Here is a 19956-nt window from a genome sequence, read left to right as displayed (position 1 = left end):
CCCAGAGTGGCTGCATATAAGTAGTGCTGTGCATATTTTGTGAATTGCTTCAGGATGAAGTGTGCACCAAATTCATCCACTGGAATCAAGTACTTTCTGTGGCAATTAGCATAAATGACAAGGAATTAACAAAAGCAGGTAAAGAGTCAACAGTTCCATGATTAGATCTGACATTTTCCATAGTGCAAAAGCCCCTCTTTAAACTTAAAACTTTTTAACTGGAATAAAGAGCCAACGTTTACCAAAAGACTCTGTCAATAAGCAGAATACGTACTTAGCAGTTACGTGTATTTTAACTAAGTTCATTTAATTTATGCAGCTTGGCTTCCTTCCTAGGAAATCATGTTTCCATTTAACAATCTAACAGCAGAGGAAATTATGAACTCTTACTTGGAGGGAAGTTTCTTGTATGTCAGATTTCCACATTATGCAAATCTCTGTGTGGAGATTAATCTGGCTGTTGCTGGGTGGAATTGCGTCTCCACTGAAACACACTCCCTTTATCGCTTGGATTCAAAGCAACGGGCCTGATTATCCTCTCACTGTCACCAGTGCAGCTTCATTGGCTGCAGCAGAATGACGCCTGTTTGATATCACTGGGCGTGAAAAGAGAAGCAGACCTAGAGCGTATGAAGTTGCTGTACTGGGTTTTATTCTTGTGTCAGTCAAAGGGGCTAGGGCAGTGGTGGGCAACCTGAGGCCCGCAGGCTGCACGCGGCCCATCAGGGTAATCCGCTGGCGGGCCGCGAGACAGTTTGTTTACAATACATTGACCATCCACAGGCACGGCCGCCTGCAGCTCCCAGTGGCCACAGTTCGCCATTCCCAGCCAATGGAAGCTGCGAGAAGCGGTGGCCAGCACGTCCCTGCGGCCCACGCCGCTTCCCACACCAGGGTTGCGATGTGGTAATATGTTGGTGTAACGTGATATGTTGGTGTGGTGTATTGTGGTGCGACGTGGTGATACATTGGTGTAACATGATGATATGTTGGTGTGACATCGTACGTTGATAACATTGTATGGTGATGTGACATGGTGATACGTTGGTGCGACGTGGTATGTTGGTGCAACATGGTGATATGTTGGTGTGACATCGTATGTTGATGACATTGTATGGTGATGTGACATGGTGATACGTTGGTGCGACGTGGTGATACGTTGGTGCGACATCATATGTTGGTGACTTTGTATGGTGATGTGACATGGTGATACGTTGGTGCGACATTGTACGTTGATGACATTGTATGGAGATGTGACATGGGGATACGTTGGTGCAACGTGGTGATCCGTTGGTGCGACATGGTGATCCGTTGGTGCGACATCGTACGTTGGTGCGCCGGGGATGCTGTAATGCAAGGGGCTGCCGCTGCGTCGTGCTCCCCGATGCAATGTTTGAGTCCAATACGCTGAAGTGCACAGCCTGCTCTGTCATGACATCATCATATTGCATCAGAACATCACTGTGCCCATGGCGACATCAGCAGGTTGTGCCGTGATGTCATCGGATCCTGCTGTGACGCCAGGGGTTGCGGACGCGGTGCCGGGAGTGCCTGTCTCCCCCGCCCCCAGCTACAGCCCCTCCCCCCATTCCGGGCACTTCCGGTCGGAGGGGCCCAGCCGCCCAAAGGGAAACAAGATGGCCGCCGGGCCGTCGCTAGGAGACGCCCTCGCGTGATCCGGCGCTGCGGCGGGGGGAGGACGTTCGCGTGCGCGGTGACGTCAGGGCGGGGGGGCCGGGGCGGCTCTGCTAATGCTGCGGCGGCTGCAGTAGGGGCTGGAGTGGGCGGCAGGTAAGGGGGGGTCCCGCCGCGGCAGGTGGCGCTGAGCAGTGGGGGCGGGGCAGGCTGGGGGCGTCCCCGGTGGGGTGTTGCCCCCCTGGTGGAAGGGGTGCCCCGAGCTGGGGTCATCCCGCTCTGCAGGGCGCTTGGGGGGCGGGGTCCGCTCTAGGAGAGGCCGTGGGGAGCCCCCAGTTGAGGGGAGGGGATGGGGGCGCTTGTGGTGGAGCTCAGCCCCCCCCCCCGATTTCCAGTCTGTCCTGCTGCGGGGGGGGGAATCTGCTAATTAATCTGTGTCCATCGCTGTCCCCAGCCTGTGCGGGCCTGTGTGCCTGGTCTGGGGATTAATGAGCCCTCAGAGCTGCTCCTGATCCTCTCATTGGGTGCCCCTGAAATGCCCTTCCCTGCACCCAAGGGTCCTGCGCGCTGGGTGCCAGGACTGGGCATCTGCGGCATTTCTGGAGCCTCTGGTTCTGCCTGTGCCTTCCCAGGCTCCATCTTTTTGCGCATCCACAACAGAAATAGCTTCCAGCGTCTAATAAGCAGATTGTGTTAGTGTCTAAACATGTTGTTTACTTTGATGTTCACACAATGCTTTTTTGTAGGGTTTTTATTTGATTTCGCTATGAATACGTATTTTATCATTCTAGTTTGCATACGTGTGTTGTAAGGTATATTATTCCATTTAAAAAACATATTTTGAATAAACCCAGAAGCAAACAAATCATCCAGTCAGTTTCAAGGCTTGTTGTTCTGCAGATTTCAAAATGGAAATACAGTGTTTGTGGATGGATTTTTAATTTACATGCTCCTGTTCACACAGCATTTGGGCATAGATAGAATAATTACAAACAACACCTGTGGCCACACAGAGAGAATGTGTCGTACCAGCAGCTAATTCCACTCAGCAATGTGAAGTCAGAAATCAGTGTAGCTAGAACTGAAATAAAGCGTCATTCATTTCGATTTTGATCTAATAGGCTCAGCTAATTTGAGCCAATAATAATTCAGGACCACTGATAGTGCCAGGTTCTCTTGTGTGGTATTTCTTGTGTTTTAAAACCTGTGTTGAGTGAAGCACTACCCTGCTTGTTATGATAATTTGACAGACCTCCAAATAGGCTGTAGTGGGCAGGGTGGAAATATAAAATCTAGCAGCCGAATGAAGAGAAGAGCAAAAGAATGTGTTCTCTGCCCCGACAGTGATGCACTATAACTCAATATTCAGTGTGCTGCATTTCCTGAACTGCACTAGTGTTGTGTAATGGTAATGCTCGTCTGTTCATGGGAGAACTCTTCCCTGCCAATTCAGGGATGCTGTCAGCTGAAAGTCTACTGCTTCCAGGATGACACTTCAATAGGCAGCCTTTGGCCTTTAGATACCATGTGAGTTGAGTTGCCTCTGAGAGCTGCGGTCTAAGGGCAAGGCTTAGAGCAGAAAGAGACAGCCCCGGAAGAGCAGAGTTCTTAGATTGCTGAAGAAAGAATTGTTTGTAGTGTGTTAACTATCCCTGGTGCTTTGCAGACCATGTGACGTAACAGGTTTCCCCTCCCTTGTACCACGGCTCAATGAGTAAGATCTATCATGATTCACTAAGGTGTTTCCTCAGAAAGTTATGAGATAGCCTTTTATCAGAAGGTGCTGAAGAACTAATTGACCTCTCAAGCATCTTATGAAAGAATCATCACTTCCTCTTGTATTATTTTTAAGTCAAAATATTTGCATGGAGTGTGTAGAATTATTCCATGGGACTGTGTTTTATACCTTTTCTCCTCTGACTATAGGAGGCAAATTGTCCTTTCACAAATGTGGGATTCAGACTCTGCTGTACATTCTCAGACCCTACAACCTTTTGATTTTAGGGTTAAAATTCCACTCCTGGTTTGACCGACACTTGCCTTTCATCATGGGGGAGCTTTTCCGAAGTGAGGAGATGACCCTGGCCCAGCTTTTCCTCCAGTCGGAAGCTGCATACTGTTGTGTCAGCGAGTTAGGAGAGCTTGGGAAGGTTCAGTTCCGTGATGTAAGTGGCTGCTTTCCTGTGTCAGTAAAGTGCATCAGATCATTAAGATCCTGGCTGCTGTTTATATGGTCAAGTGTCATAATTCATCTTTGCTATCTCAGTGTCCACTTGTGCCACAGGCACATATATCCAGCTAGTTGTTACTTATCAGTAAAGCGGGTTATGCTGCACAACAAGCATATCTGCTGTACACTTTCCTTGCATCATTCTTTAAAAACAAACCACCACTTGCCAACCCCCCCCCTGCCCCCACAACTCTGATAAACTAGTAATCATGATCCTTCACATTTAAACATTCCTAAGGAAATGTGTGTTTCTGTTTGCAGTTGAACCCTGATGTGAATGTGTTCCAGCGTAAATTTGTTAACGAAGTCAGGAGATGTGAGGAGATGGACCGGAAACTCAGTATGTCCTTGCTTTACTTTGATGCATGCCTCTAATTCTATACTAGCTTTAAGGGAAGAAAGCAGCCTAAACTTTTGAAATAATGTGCCATAGCTAAGTGTTGTGTTAGTGGTAAGGTAACATTCGTTTCCCAGTAGGCTAGGCTGCTTTTGGAAAGGTTTGTTTCCTGTGGAGAAGAGAACTTGTGGATCTTTTAAAGCAACCACATGAGCTGTATTCTGATGGAGTTCTGCTACAGATAGGATGGATGGTTGTGGGGGCGGGATATGCAGCTGCTGGTCAGGTGAGGTGATGGGGAAGGTGAAGGTGCAGAGAGACTGATGGTGCAGTTTCTTGCTTTTGTTTCTCATAGTGATTCTCACCGTGAAACGTTTTCTGTCTTTAGGGTTTGTTGAGAAGGAGATTAAAAAAGCGAACATCCCAATCCTGGACACCGGTGAGAACCCAGAGGTGCCTTTCCCACGTGACATGATCGATTTAGAGGTAACAGTGATTCATTAAGGCTGAACTAGTATCTCACTCTAGATAGCAGAAGTTGTGCTAATTAGTCTCAATAACTGAGTTCTTTGGAATTTAGTAGTAAGAACATACAGGGTCAGATCCCCCCCCGGTTTAATTCAACAAAGCTCTATTGTCTTCAGTGTAGCTGCACCGATTTACATCAGCTGAGGATCCGACCCATAAGCATTGTGGGGTTTGCATAGTCTGCTGTAACTTCAATGTGTGTATGTATAAGATGCAAATGAATACTTATTTTTAAAAACGAAGGTCCAAATTTAGAACTCATGTAAACTAGTACAGTAACTCCTCGCTTAACGTTGTAGTTATGTTCCTGAAAAATGAGACTTTAAGCGAAACGATGTTAAGCGAATCCAATTTACCCATAAGAATTAATATAAATATGGGGGGTTAGGTTCCAGGCAAATTTTTTTCACCAGACAAAAAACCACACACACACACACACACACACACACACACACACACACACACACACACACTATAAGTTTTAAACAAACAATTTAATACTGTACACAGCAATGTTGATTGTGAAGCTTGGTTGAGATGGTGAAGTTAGAGGGTGGGGTATTTCCCAGGGAATGCCTTACTGCTAAATGATGAACTAGCAATCAGCTGAGCCCTCAAGGGTTAACCCATTGTTGTTAATGTAGCCTCACACTCTGCAAGGCAGCACGAACGGAGGGAGGGGAGACAGCATGGCAGACAGAGACGCACACACACCCTGGGTAGGGGGGGGGAGAGAGAGATGCGCATTGCCCCTTTAAGTACGCTGACACCACTCTCAGGAAGTTGAGACAGCAGCTGTGGGCAGTAAGCTCTCTCCCTCCCTCTCAGTGTTCCCACCCTGCTCTATATGGAGAAGGGGTGGGAGGGGAGGGGACAGGAGCTGGGAGGAGGGGGACACCCTGACATTAGCCCCCCTCTTCCTCTTCCCTTGCACAGCAAGCAAGAGGCTCCCAGGAGCAGCACATGGCAGTGGAGGGAGGGACAGCTGAACTGCCAGCAATTGATAGCCTGCTGGGTGAGGGCTGCCAGTCCACCCTGGTTCCAAGCCCCCACCAGCTAGCTGCAAGGGGCTGCTCTTCCTGCAAGCAATGGACAAAGCAGGCAGCTGCCAAACAACGTTATAAGGCAGCATTGCACAACTTTAAAAGAGCATGTTCCCTAATTGATCAGCAAGGTAACAACGAAATGTTAACCAGGAGGACTTTAAGTGAGGAGTTACTGTACAACTCCTCTAAATTGCTGGGGTTGCACCAGTTTATACTGTGTTGGAAGAGTTTGTAGAAGCCTTCCTCAATCCATAAAGAATCTAATTATTAATCTTTTTATATAGAGTAGCATTATAATAATCTGATGCTAATGTTTTAAGATGCATGGTGAAGAAGACAGGATGCAGGCAGCATCTTATGGGTAACCTGAATGCAGTTAAGAAAAGATCTTGCACAGCACACTTTGAACTGTGTGCTTAATTAGGGCTAAATAGCATTTATTTTTAGGTTGACTTTACATTTTTTTCCCTCTCCTTTTCTTCCCCAGGCAAACTTTGAGAAAATTGAAAATGAGCTTAAAGAAATCAACACAAACCAGGAAGCTCTGAAGAGAAACTTCCTAGAGCTGACCGAATTAAAATGTATACTGCGCAAAACTCAGCAGTTTTTTGATGAGGTCAGAATATCAGGGGGGTTTAGCACTGAAACAGCTGGTGGTTTATTGTCACAAATTGCCATTTTTATTCTCAAGAGTGTTATTTTTCAGTTGCTGTTTTGGATGACTCATTTCTATACTTTCTTTGGTTTAAGAAACTTTCTCAAATCATTTTCAGTTTTTCATGCAATGCGCACACAGCCAATCATGGCTTTTACATTTTCTGATTATTTATATTTACTGTGTGTGTTCCCAGTAAAAACTTAGAATTAATTGTGTGGAGACAGGTTCTAAATAAATCATTATTTCCTGGCTTCTGAAAAACCTAAGCAGGTCAGTAGATGACAGCATCACTGTGAGACTAAGGCCGTTTCCCCCTCCAATATGCACTTTTCTGCTTGGTGCAAGTATGTAAGTAAACCCCAGAAATCCTCTGTTATGAGGGATGAATATTAAACTTGGATTCTGTCGATGTCATGATGGGCCTGATCCAAAATCCTTTGCAGTTAATAGCAAGACTCCAGTCAAATTTAGTGAGGTTTTGATCAAGCTCTAAAATGCTCAGTGGCAAATTCAGGAACAGTGCTACCATTTAGAGCAGAGGTTCTCAAACTTTTGTATTGGTGACCCCTTTCACATAGCAAGCCTCTGAGTGCGACCCCCCCCCCCTTATAAATTAAAAACACTTTTAAATATATTTAACACCATTATAAATGCTGGAGGCAAAGCAGGGTTTGGGGTGGAGGCTGGCAGTTCACGACCCCCCCCATGTAATAACCTCACGACCCCCTCAGGGGTCCCGACCCCCAGTTTGAGAACCCCTGATTTAGAGCTACAGTTGGGCCTTTGGGTTAGTGTTCATTTTGACCAGTGCTTGACAGCAGCATTGCAAGCACTTTCTCCAGACCAATGAAATGCTGCCCTGCTGTCACCCAGGGTACAGCAGCAAAGCAAAACTGAAACTTGCAGATAAAGAGCCCAGGTGATCTTTACAAAATGCCTTTAAGTCTTATATAAGCACATTACAATCTAGCTCTCTCTCAGGAGAGGAAACTGGCCATGTACCACTTTAGAGGGGGAGGGAAATATTTTGCACAGTATGTGATGCATTGCAGAGTTGGCCATGGAGTGCTGAAGAGCTTTCTGCCCTGCTGATTGTAAAGGCACGAAGTGCATAGTCCTGCAGAATTGACCTCCTGAAAACTTTATCTAACTATTCTCCTCTGGCGCAGGCATGGTTTTTATATGAGCAAATGAGTTACCGTTAAGGTTGTCCTGCCCAGACTCTCACATGCATCATGACTGATAACGTGGGTGCTACTGGCTGTGATCGGCCAACGGGCTGGGTACTGTATGATTATCTCCTCTTCAAGTGTTGAATGTCAGTTTGCAAGTTGCTGATTCCATTTGGTGAGTCTGTTTGGACAAACAATGACAACCTGATGATCTACTGCTTGATTGCAGTAAGTAACAAGTGTTATTGCCTGCCTGTTCTAATTGAACATAGAAAAAACAGAGCAAGTGCAATTAGTGTTATATAAAATCATTACTAATGCACCTCTTTTCCGGGTACTTACACTAACACAGTATATAGTAAATAACACCTAGCTAATGCTTTTCTTCAGGTACAGTATTAACATCATATTTCAATTTAATCAGATCAAAATCCATGTAATGTTGAAACACAAACCGTGGGTCATTCTGCCCATTTTAAAGGCATTTGTAACAAGTGTTCCCATGAGGCTCACCACCTCAACCAGGCAAAATTAATATCAATATTTATCCCTCCTATCAACCAATTGGAGCAGCAGATGTTACATTGCAGCATATAGACTATAGCAAAGCAATAACACATTGAGATTTGTGATACGGTCTCAGGATAAATACTCCTTGTGTTACTTTCCATTGAATGTTTTACATTTAGGGCTAACTACTTCTGTTTACAGTGTACGTAACTTTACGCCACACACACATTGCCTCTGCTCAATGGATGGTATCGGCCTTTGGAGAGACTTCTTGAGACTCTTTAGATTGTGCGGTCCAGCTATTATCGCTAATCACTGTTTTATTTCTTCACTGAAAATACCATCTTTGCACGGTGCCTTCAACACTTGAAGACATTTTTCATCTGTAACTAAAAGTCTGTGTATTCTCAGTTATTCGTAGTAATTAGTTACACAAGAAATGGCTCACAGTTGAAATGACTTTGTACTCAATCTTTGCACATTCTGGAAAAACAGTAGAGGGAGAGGGAGAATGAATAGAATATTAGTCATAAAAGAACAAAATGACACGTCTCCAATGTAGCCATTTCTTGTCCATTACATAACACATACATATATATTTATATTGTTGATGATGATGATGATCCTTTTCTCAGTCTTCTTGTCTTTGCTTATGAAGAGCAGTATGAGCTGGAGAGATTTCTCTGAATCTTTTACCATAAGCATCCTAGAATATGAGAGCGTAAAGAAGACTGGAAAAGTAATGGTTAATGGCATGCAGTCCCCTGTCTCCCTTTCCTCTAACTCCTCTCACCATCTGCTTTCTTTAGTTTGTTTTGCATCTGTCATCCCCCTCTGGGCTCTGGATTAATAAATTAGATGGTGAATTGAATCCCTTTCATTTCTTGTGAAAATGAAGGTGAAGGGGCTTGAATTGTATGTGCTACTTACACCTGTCGAGCGCATTTGCAGAGCAGAACTTCTTGTTTCTTGCTGTTTCTCATTCAAGATTTGGTTTTCTCACTAATCAAGGGAAGGAAGATGGCTAAATCTCTAATTTTGGGCCTTGAAATTAAGGGACTCCTAATCTGTGAGACTGATACTCCAAAGTTGCTTTAAATGATTATTTGATGTCATTCCCACCATCTTTCTAATTTATATAGTCATATACATAGGAGAGTGTAGGCTTTGGTGTTGGTTATTCAGAATAAGATAAAATCCTCTTTGGAGTTCTGATACTCTACTGCAAATTGGTGAAAATTATGATCAGAAAGGACCTCGTGGGATGGCCAGTCCTCCATCTTCCTACATTGTGTCTGAACAGCTCTCACCTTCCCTAACAAACTCCCAGGAGTCTGAATAGTCCTGCTACAGTTACATTTCATGTAATAACCGACCCTGCCAGAAGATGGATTTGTTACCAAGATTAACAGAACAGGGCAGTTATCAAGTGATCCATCCCCGTCATTGTGTCCCAGCATCTGGCAGTCAGAGGCTCAGGGACACCAAAGCATGGGCTTGCATCCCTGACTAGCCTAGCTAATAGCCAAGCACCAGAGCTGTTTCCACATATGTGTTTAAGCAAGAAACTATCCTCCTGCCTTGACAAATACTCTGAAATATAAAATGTGTTGTCAAAAATGAGGCAGGCCTCATCTAGTCTAACACATACCTTACAAAAATCTAGCAACAGTAAATATTCTCTTACTAACAAATGCAATACAAGCCCCTTTGGTAGAATTGATCTTATTTTCCATAATTTTGTTAGATCTAGGAATTGTGCCATTTTAATTTTAAAAAGTAATTTTAAAGTCATTCAGTCTGATGGGTGTCTGTGTGTGTGTGTTGATTTGGGGTCCTTGTTCCTCTATGAAACGTTAAGGTTTCCACACAGTTTACTTTTATTTGGATTGAATGCCTAAAATGGTGGAATGGATTGGCTTATAAGGGAAAACATTGCTTTATCACTCTTTGGAAGTACACTAATGGTTACCTTAATTTTGTCATTTATTTTTACTTTTTGTAAACTGTAGCTAAGTATTCATGAGCAGGCAGTTGAGCTGTATCTTGTGTGTAGTACATCAGCCTGGCAAAATTCTCTCCCAGAACAAGTGGCCTTTTTTGATTGGCAAGTAAAATATCTTTCCAGGGTTTTTCATTATGAGAATATGTGGGCAGATGGATTTTGTGCCTGCACTTGTAAACGTGCATAACATTTTTACAAGACTGTAGTGTACACACAATTTGCATCTTTAGGGACAAATTCTGCCTTCATGTGTGTGCAGGGAGCACCCATTGAAATCAATTGGAAACCCTGTGCACATCTCAGGGTAGCATTTAGTCCTTTTTGGCACAGAAGAGTTCCTTAATTTCTCCATTTCATTTTATAAACTGCAGGGGTGGAAATTTTGGGACAGAGTTCCTACTGATGCATTGTGTTAATGCTCTGTGAGAGGATGTGGTATTAACATCCTTCCTAATTTGAATCACTAATATTTGCAAGTTATGTTCCCAGGAATTTCAGCCCGTAAATTACTTTCTATTTATTGTGACTAATTTACAGTTTTCCATTTTAATATGAGAGAGAGAGAAGGTAGGTGAGGTAATATCTTGTACTGGACCAACTTCTGGTGCTGCAAGGTACAAGTTTTCAAACTATTCAGAGCACTTCAGGTCTCGGGAAAGAAGCAGAGTGTCTGAGCTAAATACAAGGTGAGACAAGCAGAAGGGGTAATGAATGTTGGAGGTGGTCACTTGAAATGAAGCGGGCAGTTGGACATTAGATTGTTATGCATAAAGGGTTTGAATTGGGCCATTAAGGGCAGTAGGAAGTGTGGTGTGTTTACAGATTGTTGTAATGAGCCATAAAACTATTGTCCCCGTTAAGTCCCTGGGTTTTTGGTGTCTAGCAGACTTATGAATTTGAGTTCCCAGGCTTACCTTTAGAAGGTGTTGTGCAGGTTTCCCTTGAGGACAAGTATTGAAAGATCAGATATGGAGTGATTGGTTTGTGAAGAGTGTTCACCCACCAGTGATATGGTGGTGTTGTCTTCTATCCTTGTTCTGTGGGAGTTAATTTGAGAGCATACGATTGTCTGGTTTCACCCATATAGTTGTTGTTGGGGCATTAGATGCACTCGATGAGGTACACTGCATGTTGTGACAGGCATGTCTAGGACCCATGAATCTTGAAAGGTGTGTTGTGGGGGGTATTGATCATTGTAGCAGTGGAGGTACATCTGCAGGTTTTGTATCTGTTACTCTGACGGTCTGGTGCCGCTTTGAGTGTGTCTTGGTTTCTGGGGAGCTTGCTTCTGATGATGAGCATGGTGAAGTTGAGGGGTTATTCAAAGACAAGAAGAGGGAGTTCAGGAAAGATTTCTTTTCAGATGTGACCCCCCTCAGGTGTGGGTTGTAGTTGTTTGATGATACACCACATGGCTTCCATTGTGGAATGGTAGGTGACAACTCGGGATGTGCGGTCAGTGAGTTTTCTTTCCTGTGTTGAAGCAGGTTCTCCTGTATTTGGGTGGCCCTTTCCATGATGACCAGCAAGTCAAGTCATGTGCTTGTTTTGAATTGGTGGCACTGGCATAGTTGGTGGTATTAGGTCTATGTACATCACTGCCATATATATTCATCTAGGTGCTGAATATCTTACAAGGGGGAAAAAAGGGTATTCACTCTCAAAAATGCATTCTTTAAGTTATAGGCATTGTGCACGTATGGAGGGAGAGTCCGAGTCCTGGATAGACAGGACATCTAGCAGCCGGGACTCTCCGGTTTTATTACTGGCTCTGCCACTGACTTCGCATTGAGAGGTGAAGGGACTAGGCTAAGGTCACCCAGCTTTAGAATGAAATGATACTACGTGTGCTCCTCCGTGGGATATTGTCATGTTTAAAGTTCTGTAAAGCATGCATTCTTGGGTGCAGCAGAAGTGCAAACTTTCCTTCTGGTTTAATCAACTGGACCTACTACAGAAATCTTGCCTGGACAGCATTCTTCTGAATCTGGCCAGAGTGGACTGAATTTGAGAGAGTGAAAGAATCCTGACTGCTGTTCCACTTCAAAAGGCAACCCATGTTTGCAACGCCCGTGGCCGCTGGTAAATATATAGAAAATGCACAGAAACGCAGCAGCAGTACGGTACATACATGAATATTTATCAGTACCTCTCTTCATCCATTTTCCCTAAGTTCAGAAAGTAGTGATGGAAGCATGTTGGGTCACTCTACACCATATTCAAAAAGTTAGGAACATTTCTGGGAACATAACTTTGGGTAAAATCGAACTTCCACCCATCTGCAGAATTATATATCCGACAAGCATCTTGTTTTTCTTTTGCAATCTCCCGACCCTTTTCCCCAGAAGCTTTGCTGAGCCATTCTGCTTACCTCTTGTTTTTCCCCTCCCTTGTGTGACCCTTGGTCTCTGTTATTTCATTTTCTTTTTTTGGTGTCCTTTGGGGGTATTTCCCCCCCCCCCTCCTGGAAACTGTCTCCTGGTTCCTCGTTCCCTGCATGCCACTAACTAGTTTCATTAGATATTAATTGATTTGTGAATTCAGGCTGAATTGCATCATCAGCAGATGGCGGATCCAGACCTGCTGGAGGAATCATCTTCGCTCCTGGAGCCAAGTGAGATCGGAAGAGCTGCCCCTCTGCGACTTGGGTAACAACAACTTTTCTACTTTCTGTTTTGTCTGTTTGCCTTAATTGTTCACTCCCATCTGGAATCCAGAGGGCTTCAAACACAGCCCCGAGGACCTCCACCCTATCAGTGTCAATCCGCAATCACCTAGTAAGGGTCTCTATCCTTCCCCGCCCCGCATCTGCTAACTTTCCAGCCCCTGCTAGCCCAGGGAGAAAGTAGCTGAAAGAGGAAGTCATTCTCTGGTGTCTTGCATACCAGCACAGAAACCTAGAGCTAGCCTATTCCGTAAGCATTTGAGGCCTGATTTTCAAGCTTACAGAAAATTCAGAGCTTCCATTAGTCAATAGGAGCGTAGCATCTTTGACAATAAGGCCACTTATTTTTATCCCTTTTCATTAGTTGATTCCAGGTCACCTTTGAAACAGAAATGTAGAAGCCATAAGCACTTTTGTCATACCACTTTAGCTGGACCTAGGAGTTTGCACCAGTGGTCTCCTCTAAAGCAAATGCCTGTGGTCTTTGAAAGCTGTGTAGCCTGTTGCTGCCCTTCCTGCCTTGTACAGTCCTTGGCGTGGAAGTTACCGGAGCAGTGTGAAACTGACAGCAACAGGCATGGAAGTCATATGACTGAAGGGGAAACTAATGCATTCAAACTGTAAAGTGCTTTTTACTTTGTAAGTATGGTACTTAATCTGCGGACAGTAAGGCTTGCTCTCAAAGTGGATGGAGGATACAGCCTTTGACATGTTCTAGCCGTTTCCTGTGTGCGTGCCTGCGTCCGTCCATCCGTCCGTCCCATTTTGATTATAGAACTAACCAAAAACAAGTCAGCTGGATTTTGTAGCTTTAAACCTTGATTTATTAGCTAGCCTCCAGTTAACCTCTTGCAGCTCCAGGTTCTTTGTGCCTGTGCTCTACAAACATTACTAGGGGCAGCAACCTAATCCACAGTTTTTCTGCCTCATGCAGATTTGTGGCTGGCGTGATCAACCGTGAGCGAATCCCTACCTTTGAGCGCATGTTGTGGCGAGTGTGTCGAGGAAACGTGTTCCTGCGTCAGGCTGAAATCGAAATCCCTCTGGAGGATCCTGTGACGGTAAAATGAATTGCTTTTCATGGGGGCAAAATACTATGAGATCCCAAATGAGTAACAAATGTACAGTCAGACTTGGGCCATGATCCTGCAATGAGCTCTGTGAGGGTGGGCCTCTTCACCCTATCTACGTGCATGGAGTTCATTGCAGGATCAGGTCCGGAAATAACAAAGGCATTTGTATCTGAGAAGCGGGTTCTCCCTGAAACAGCCTGAGTTCAGAGTTGTTTTTCACCTGCATTGCATGTTCACTGACATTGCATGTTCTTGAGACGTGCATGACTGCACCGTCTTCGCTACGGTCCTCCCTGCCTGCTCCCTGTGTTAGTCATCCCCTCTTGTCTTAGGGCTAGAGTTGCAGGATCAGGGCCTTCACTTGTAACCTCTTTGGGATAGGGACTCCTTTACTAAAGTGCCATGCCCATCTACAGTACTGTGTAAGTATTATTCCTCTCTGCAGCGGAGGCTGAGCACCTCTTGCCTTGTTTGGGTGGTAGTGGTGACCAGTTTGGAAGTCTCTGTATAGAATCTGTTGCTCATTTGGAGTCTTCTTTGCACTATTTTAAAAAAAATCTTTCCTTTTAAAGATGGTCACCAAATGTGAGCTTCAAGGTCTTTCAGTAGCTCTTAGTTCTGTTGGCCTTCCTTACAATTTAAATGGTAAACATTCTGACTAGGAAGGATGCTTCTTTTATTTTGTTAATGGCATGCACTGATGTATAGTACCCAAACATTGGAAACTCGGCAGCTCCATAGCTGCTTCAGTTAAGAATTAGCAAAAGGAGGACTGCGGGCTGCAGTGAAATAAAGATTGGAAATATCATTCAGTTGTTATGTCCTATTTTCCCTATGAATTTGGTTGCTGTGTTGCTCTACTGATTGCTGAACTGAATACCAGCTGTCTGCCGGAGAGGGACTATATTCTTAATTTAAGGAAGTGTTGGACAATGAGGTTACATCTAGTGTAATTATTCTCAGAAACATGAAGCTAAATTTCCTATGTAAGGTAGAACAACATCTTATCTAACTCCCCTTTCCTGCATTTGTTAATATCTAAATCCAAACAGCTGCACAAAGAATGTGCTGTGAGCCTCCCTGGAGAATTCCAGGTTTTTAGGCCCTGGGCATTCTTGTAATGAAATATACCACATACATCACCTTATTGCCATTCATTCTTCTACTTGCTGCTTTAAGTCAGAGTGGGGCTGGCTGGAAGAGATAGTGATACACACCTAACTGCAGCCAAATGTTAAGCAATAAAAACTTCTGACTTCCCCATGATTTTTCAATTTATTCTTGCACAGATTGTATAGCTCTGATAAGCAAATAGAGCATTTAGAGCACTTAGCTCTAGTACGAAGAGACCACTAAACTAAGGGTATGTCTATACTACCTGCCGGATCAGTGGGCAGCGATTGATCCAGCGGGGGTCGATTTATCGCGTCTAGTCTAGACACGCTAAATCGACCCCCAAGCGCTCTCCCGTCGACTCCTGTACTCCACCACCACGAGAGGCGCAGGCAGAGTTGACGGGGGAGCGGCAGCAGTCGACTCACCGCAGCGAGCACACTGCGGTGAGTAGGTCAAGTACATCGACTTCAGCTACGTTATTCACGTAGCTGAAGTTGCGTAATTTAGATTTATCTCCTCTTCCCCCCTCCCCCCCCCCCCCCCCCAGTGTAGACCAAGGCTAAGAGAGAGTTCCTTTCAAAGTGAGTTTTTTGTGACCGTGTTAGGGTATGTTCTTGACTCAGCGTGCAGATATAATTTCCTGTATATTTGTACATGCAACAGGGAAAATATGGAGCTGTGTGGTAATTTGCTATAATAGCTAGTTCCTGTATAGTACTTGGGTCTTACACTGCATCTGTGTTTGTCTGTTCTAGGGAGACTACGTGCACAAGTCTGTGTTTATTATTTTTTTCCAAGGTGATCAGCTAAAAAATAGAGTCAAGAAAATCTGTGAAGGGTAAGAAGAAATCAGACTTAAAAACGCTTGCGGCTTGATTTTTCAGCTGTGCTCAGCACTTCTGAAAATCAGGTTGTTCATATATTATATTTGTAATGCATCTTGAAAAGCAAATGGAGTGTCTTAATATGTACTTTAACAGTTCCTTAAGCCTGTATTAATCAGAAAATCTAGGATGATGCAAAGAATAGCATAATAGAAATCCTTAGTTGACCGTGACATAGTAAACCTAATAAACATCAGCACATGATATGTGTTACTGAAGTTTGTTGGACAACCAAATTAGCCACCCCCAGTTTTTAATCCATAAAGTGGATGAATTGCTTTTGCTGTTATAGAAAAAATGTGAAAGCGATCAAGTTATCACATACTGAAATGAACTCGTGCTTCTCATCAGAAACATGAAAGATTTCCTATTGGTGGAAGCCAGTGCTTCTGAAGGGTAGTTACATTGGTGTAATAACTGTCAGTCGAATGCACCATTGATTACTAGTTAAAGGTGCTGTTGAGTCTTGTTTTGTTGCCTAAGTTCTCAACGTATTTTTTCTCAATTTTGTTGTTTTTCTCTTGCTCAGAATGAATTTTACACCCGCAAAATGTACTATGTTAATGTCAAGGGCTTGACTTGGATATAGAAGCCAGTGTGGTCAGATAATGGTTTGGCCTTGAGCAAATTTGTGTTGTAGCCGTCTGCCTTGGTGAATGACGGCTAGACATTTTCACTGGCAAAGCCCATTATCTTAAAACACTCCTTTACTGAGCATGATGTATCAATTTGGCTTTTTGTCTTAAACGATTCAGGTTCCGTGCCTCCCTCTACCCTTGCCCAGAGACACCGCAGGAGAGGAAGGAAATGGCTTCTGGAGTCAATACCAGGATTGATGATCTTCAAATGGTAATAATGCAGAACAAACGGAGTCAGTGCTGCGTTAGCCTATGGAGTGCTGGGTGGCTACATGAACCGAAGGGTGGATCCCATTTGTCTGAGACTAATTGGCCAGGCTAGATGTAGATATGGCTTGTGCTAACAGTTTCCAGTTAAACGAGGTAGAGAACCTGCTATGAGATTAAACAATTGCAAGATCCGAGAATAATTTTGTTTCTCTACTTGGTTCCATTCAGCTTCCTAGTTAGGGAGGTTTAATTTTTCCAGGAGGCTGAGTGAATAACCGTCTGTGTGTAAATACTAGCATTGGTATTGAAATTCACACTAGCAAGCAAGGGAGTAAGAGTGGAGTGTATGTCTTCAAAGCTAGAAGCATCATGGTCTGAGGCTTTCTTCTTTAGGGTCTTTGTAGATTGAAAAAAACAACAGAGTCCTGTGGCACCTTATAGACTAACAGACATATTGGAGCATAAGCGTCTGACAAAGTGGGTATTCACCCACGAAAGCTTATGCTCCAATAAGGCTGTTAGTCTATAAGGTACCACAGGACTCTTAGTCTGGATCTGTAAAAAGCAACAAACACGGCTACCCCTCTGATATGTGTAGATGAAAATGGTCAAATCTGTGTTCACAGATTGATTAAAAGGCCAGCATTAGTTCATGCTGCCAGAGGTTTTCTGCCTGTCTGTGTACTTTCACAGCACGGTGTCCTGGAGATCTGCTGTATTAAAAACTGTTCTCTTGTGCTGCAGCTCTGGGTGTCAGTGAAAGCAATGAATAAACAAGTGGTTAGCAGAGAGCTGAATCAGCAACCTGTAAGCTGCCTGGTGCCAGCTCTGTCACCGCTAAATCTAGGGAAAGGGAAGCAAGATGCACATCAGGAAGATTGAAAGGGATTTAATGGAGAGAGAGATTTATGGAAATAAAATGTCAAGAGAGGAATCAGATGCAAAAGCTACAGCGAAAGGCGTTGACTGCAGGGCCCTGCTTTTACAGATGCCAACTCTCCTAGCATGAAGCTGCTGAGACCAGTTGCTTAGCAATCAGAAAATGGGCGAGAATGCAGGAGCAACCGAGTTCCAAGCTGCACATGATCGCTTTGTCACATACTGCCATTTCCACTTGAACTTGAGAGGCTTTACAGTTTCTGAAACGGTCTTGGCCGGATCTGGAGGCACATTCCAGTCAGACCCCGCCAAAGAACTCTCTCTCTTTTCCTCTGCTCAGCCAGTTTTGAGAGCCAAATGTGAATGAATTCTGACCCTTGAAACATAAGCTCCCTGCGTCCCCTACCACCCAAGGTGGAGCTCTTGTAGTGCACAGCACGCAGTCATTTCTCTGCAGCTTCTAAAGCAAATGTCAGTTAAAGCTGGGTGGAGAAAAAAAATCTCCACTTGGGAATCTGAAAACTCCCTTTTTCCCTTGGAATTCTCTGCTGGGGGTGAGGTGGGGCGGGGCGGGAGGAAAATGGGCTAGAGCTGTTTGGTATAGTTCTTTCCAGGAGTATCTTTTGGCTAACCTAGGGTGCATGTGAGGAGACTAGAGAGCATGCTCCAAACATGGAGCAGTGAGGGGGCGTTGGGCTCTCAGGCTTGTCCATGTGCCCTGGCCACTAGCCGCTATTGTGTTGTACCCTACTGTGCGCTACAAATTGCAACCGAATCGCTCACTGCTGTCTTTGTCCCACTTTTCCATGCAAGGTGCTGAACCAAACGGAGGATCATCGCCAGCGGGTCCTGCAGGCAGCTGCTAAAAATATCCGTGTCTGGTTCATCAAAGTGCGGAAGATGAAGGCTATCTACCATACCCTGAACCTGTGTAACATTGACGTGACCCAGAAGTGTTTGATTGCTGAAGTCTGGTGCCCTGTCACTGACCTCGATTCCATCCAGTTTGCTCTCAGAAGAGGCACCGTGAGTATCTCCTCGCTTTCGAACTGCAGCAGTTGTCACTTACCTCCCATGCAAGTCTCAACAGACCAGCCTCCTTCAGCCAGCTGAACCCTGACGAATCATTGCACCTGAGGAGCCAGATTGGACTGTGGAGTTTTGAAAGGCATCCCTTAGGCTGTATATAAAAATGGCAACCTTCATAGAGGATACTTTTTTTTAATCTGTAGCAACAATGGTTACCAGAAAAGCACTCACCCAGAGCTCCAGAAAATGCTGGCTGTTGGAGCGATGGACTGAACAAACATTGGGGATGCTTCAGAGTTGGTTGCTTGCCTGGGCATGGGCATGTAATGCCATAAAGTCAAAACATGGAGATAACTTATCCAGAACAATATCTGCGCCTTTTCCTTTGCTTGGGCAAGTCTGCTGATCTGCTTGCAGCTTGGGTTGTCTCTGCTCATTGGACAGAGGTGACTAGAGCTCTGCAAGTTGGCAAGCCCAACCAATAAGGAGCCCACCCACCAACTGCCCTCCAGAAATGCTTGGAGGGAACCTGGCAGCTGGCACAGGAAACACAGCCCTCCTCAGAGACGCAAAGTCCACCAGTGAAATACGATTCCTGTCGTCAGCATTTTTATGAAACCCACCAGTTTCCCCATCAGTTGCTGAGCTACTTCGTGACCTATAGGTCTCCCTCCTGCAAAATCCTAACATGCTTTTGGGTTCTGAACTCCTTGAGGGTCAGGCCCTGGATGATTGGCTCCCCTCGTTCTGAATCCTTCCCCTGTACTCACACCATCTTTCTTTGATCTGAAGTCCTTCAACCATAAAAGCAAACAAGATCTTTAATCTAGATTCCTGTATATTCTCTCCTCATATGACTAGGGTACTTGCCTCGATTCATGATCAAACAGGAACACACCCTCTGCGCAAAATCATTTTCCAGTATCGACATGCTTTTCTATTGTGATCTCAGATAGACACAGTTTTGAAGTGAAGCTTTTATGCTTCTTAGCAGCAGGCACTGAGCCTCAAATAATGGCTCGTCCATCAGATCTGCCTCTTAAGCAAGTCAGATGCTGTGTAGGTGCCATGTCTGAGTGAGTGGTGAAACCTGGGACCTGTGTGCTCGACTCCCAGCTGATGAGACGTGACTAGTGGTGTGTCAGGCACAGTAGCACACTGACTCGCCTACAGACCTGTCTAGCCAAGCTCCATTCTTACAGCATTTCTGTCGCTCTGCAATGCAATAACTTTTGACTGTCCGTCCAATCAATTCCAAAATGCCTAGAACATTGCCTGACATCAGGGGAGAGAACCTTATTGGCTTTGGGGGAAATTGGAAAATCAGAATGGGGAACACGC

The 19956-nt window shown here is 44.5% G+C and overlaps 1 protein-coding gene across 1 annotated transcript in view; it reads left to right on the top strand.

Annotated features, from left to right (window-relative positions):
• The first annotated feature begins 1722 nt into the window (after positions 1–1722).
• Positions 1723–19956, top strand: part of ATP6V0A1 (ATPase H+ transporting V0 subunit a1) — a 46145-nt gene continuing 27911 nt past the window's right edge. Inside the window, exons 1-10 of the mRNA XM_065422770.1 lie at positions 1723–1791; positions 3640–3800; positions 4127–4205; positions 4591–4688; positions 6264–6392; positions 12666–12769; positions 13721–13847; positions 15731–15813; positions 16615–16708; positions 18400–18612. Of these exons, the coding sequence (XP_065278842.1) occupies positions 3684–3800; positions 4127–4205; positions 4591–4688; positions 6264–6392; positions 12666–12769; positions 13721–13847; positions 15731–15813; positions 16615–16708; positions 18400–18612 (1044 nt within the window). The 5' untranslated portion in view covers positions 1723–1791; positions 3640–3683. The remainder of the gene's footprint in view (positions 1792–3639; positions 3801–4126; positions 4206–4590; positions 4689–6263; positions 6393–12665; positions 12770–13720; positions 13848–15730; positions 15814–16614; positions 16709–18399; positions 18613–19956) is intronic.

Source organism: Emys orbicularis, chromosome 25, assembly GCF_028017835.1.
Source record: "Emys orbicularis isolate rEmyOrb1 chromosome 25, rEmyOrb1.hap1, whole genome shotgun sequence".
Lineage (NCBI taxonomy): Eukaryota > Metazoa > Chordata > Testudines > Emydidae > Emys > Emys orbicularis.
The sequence above is the reverse complement of the archived record's forward strand: the minus strand, read 5'-3'. Positions and strand labels throughout refer to the sequence as shown.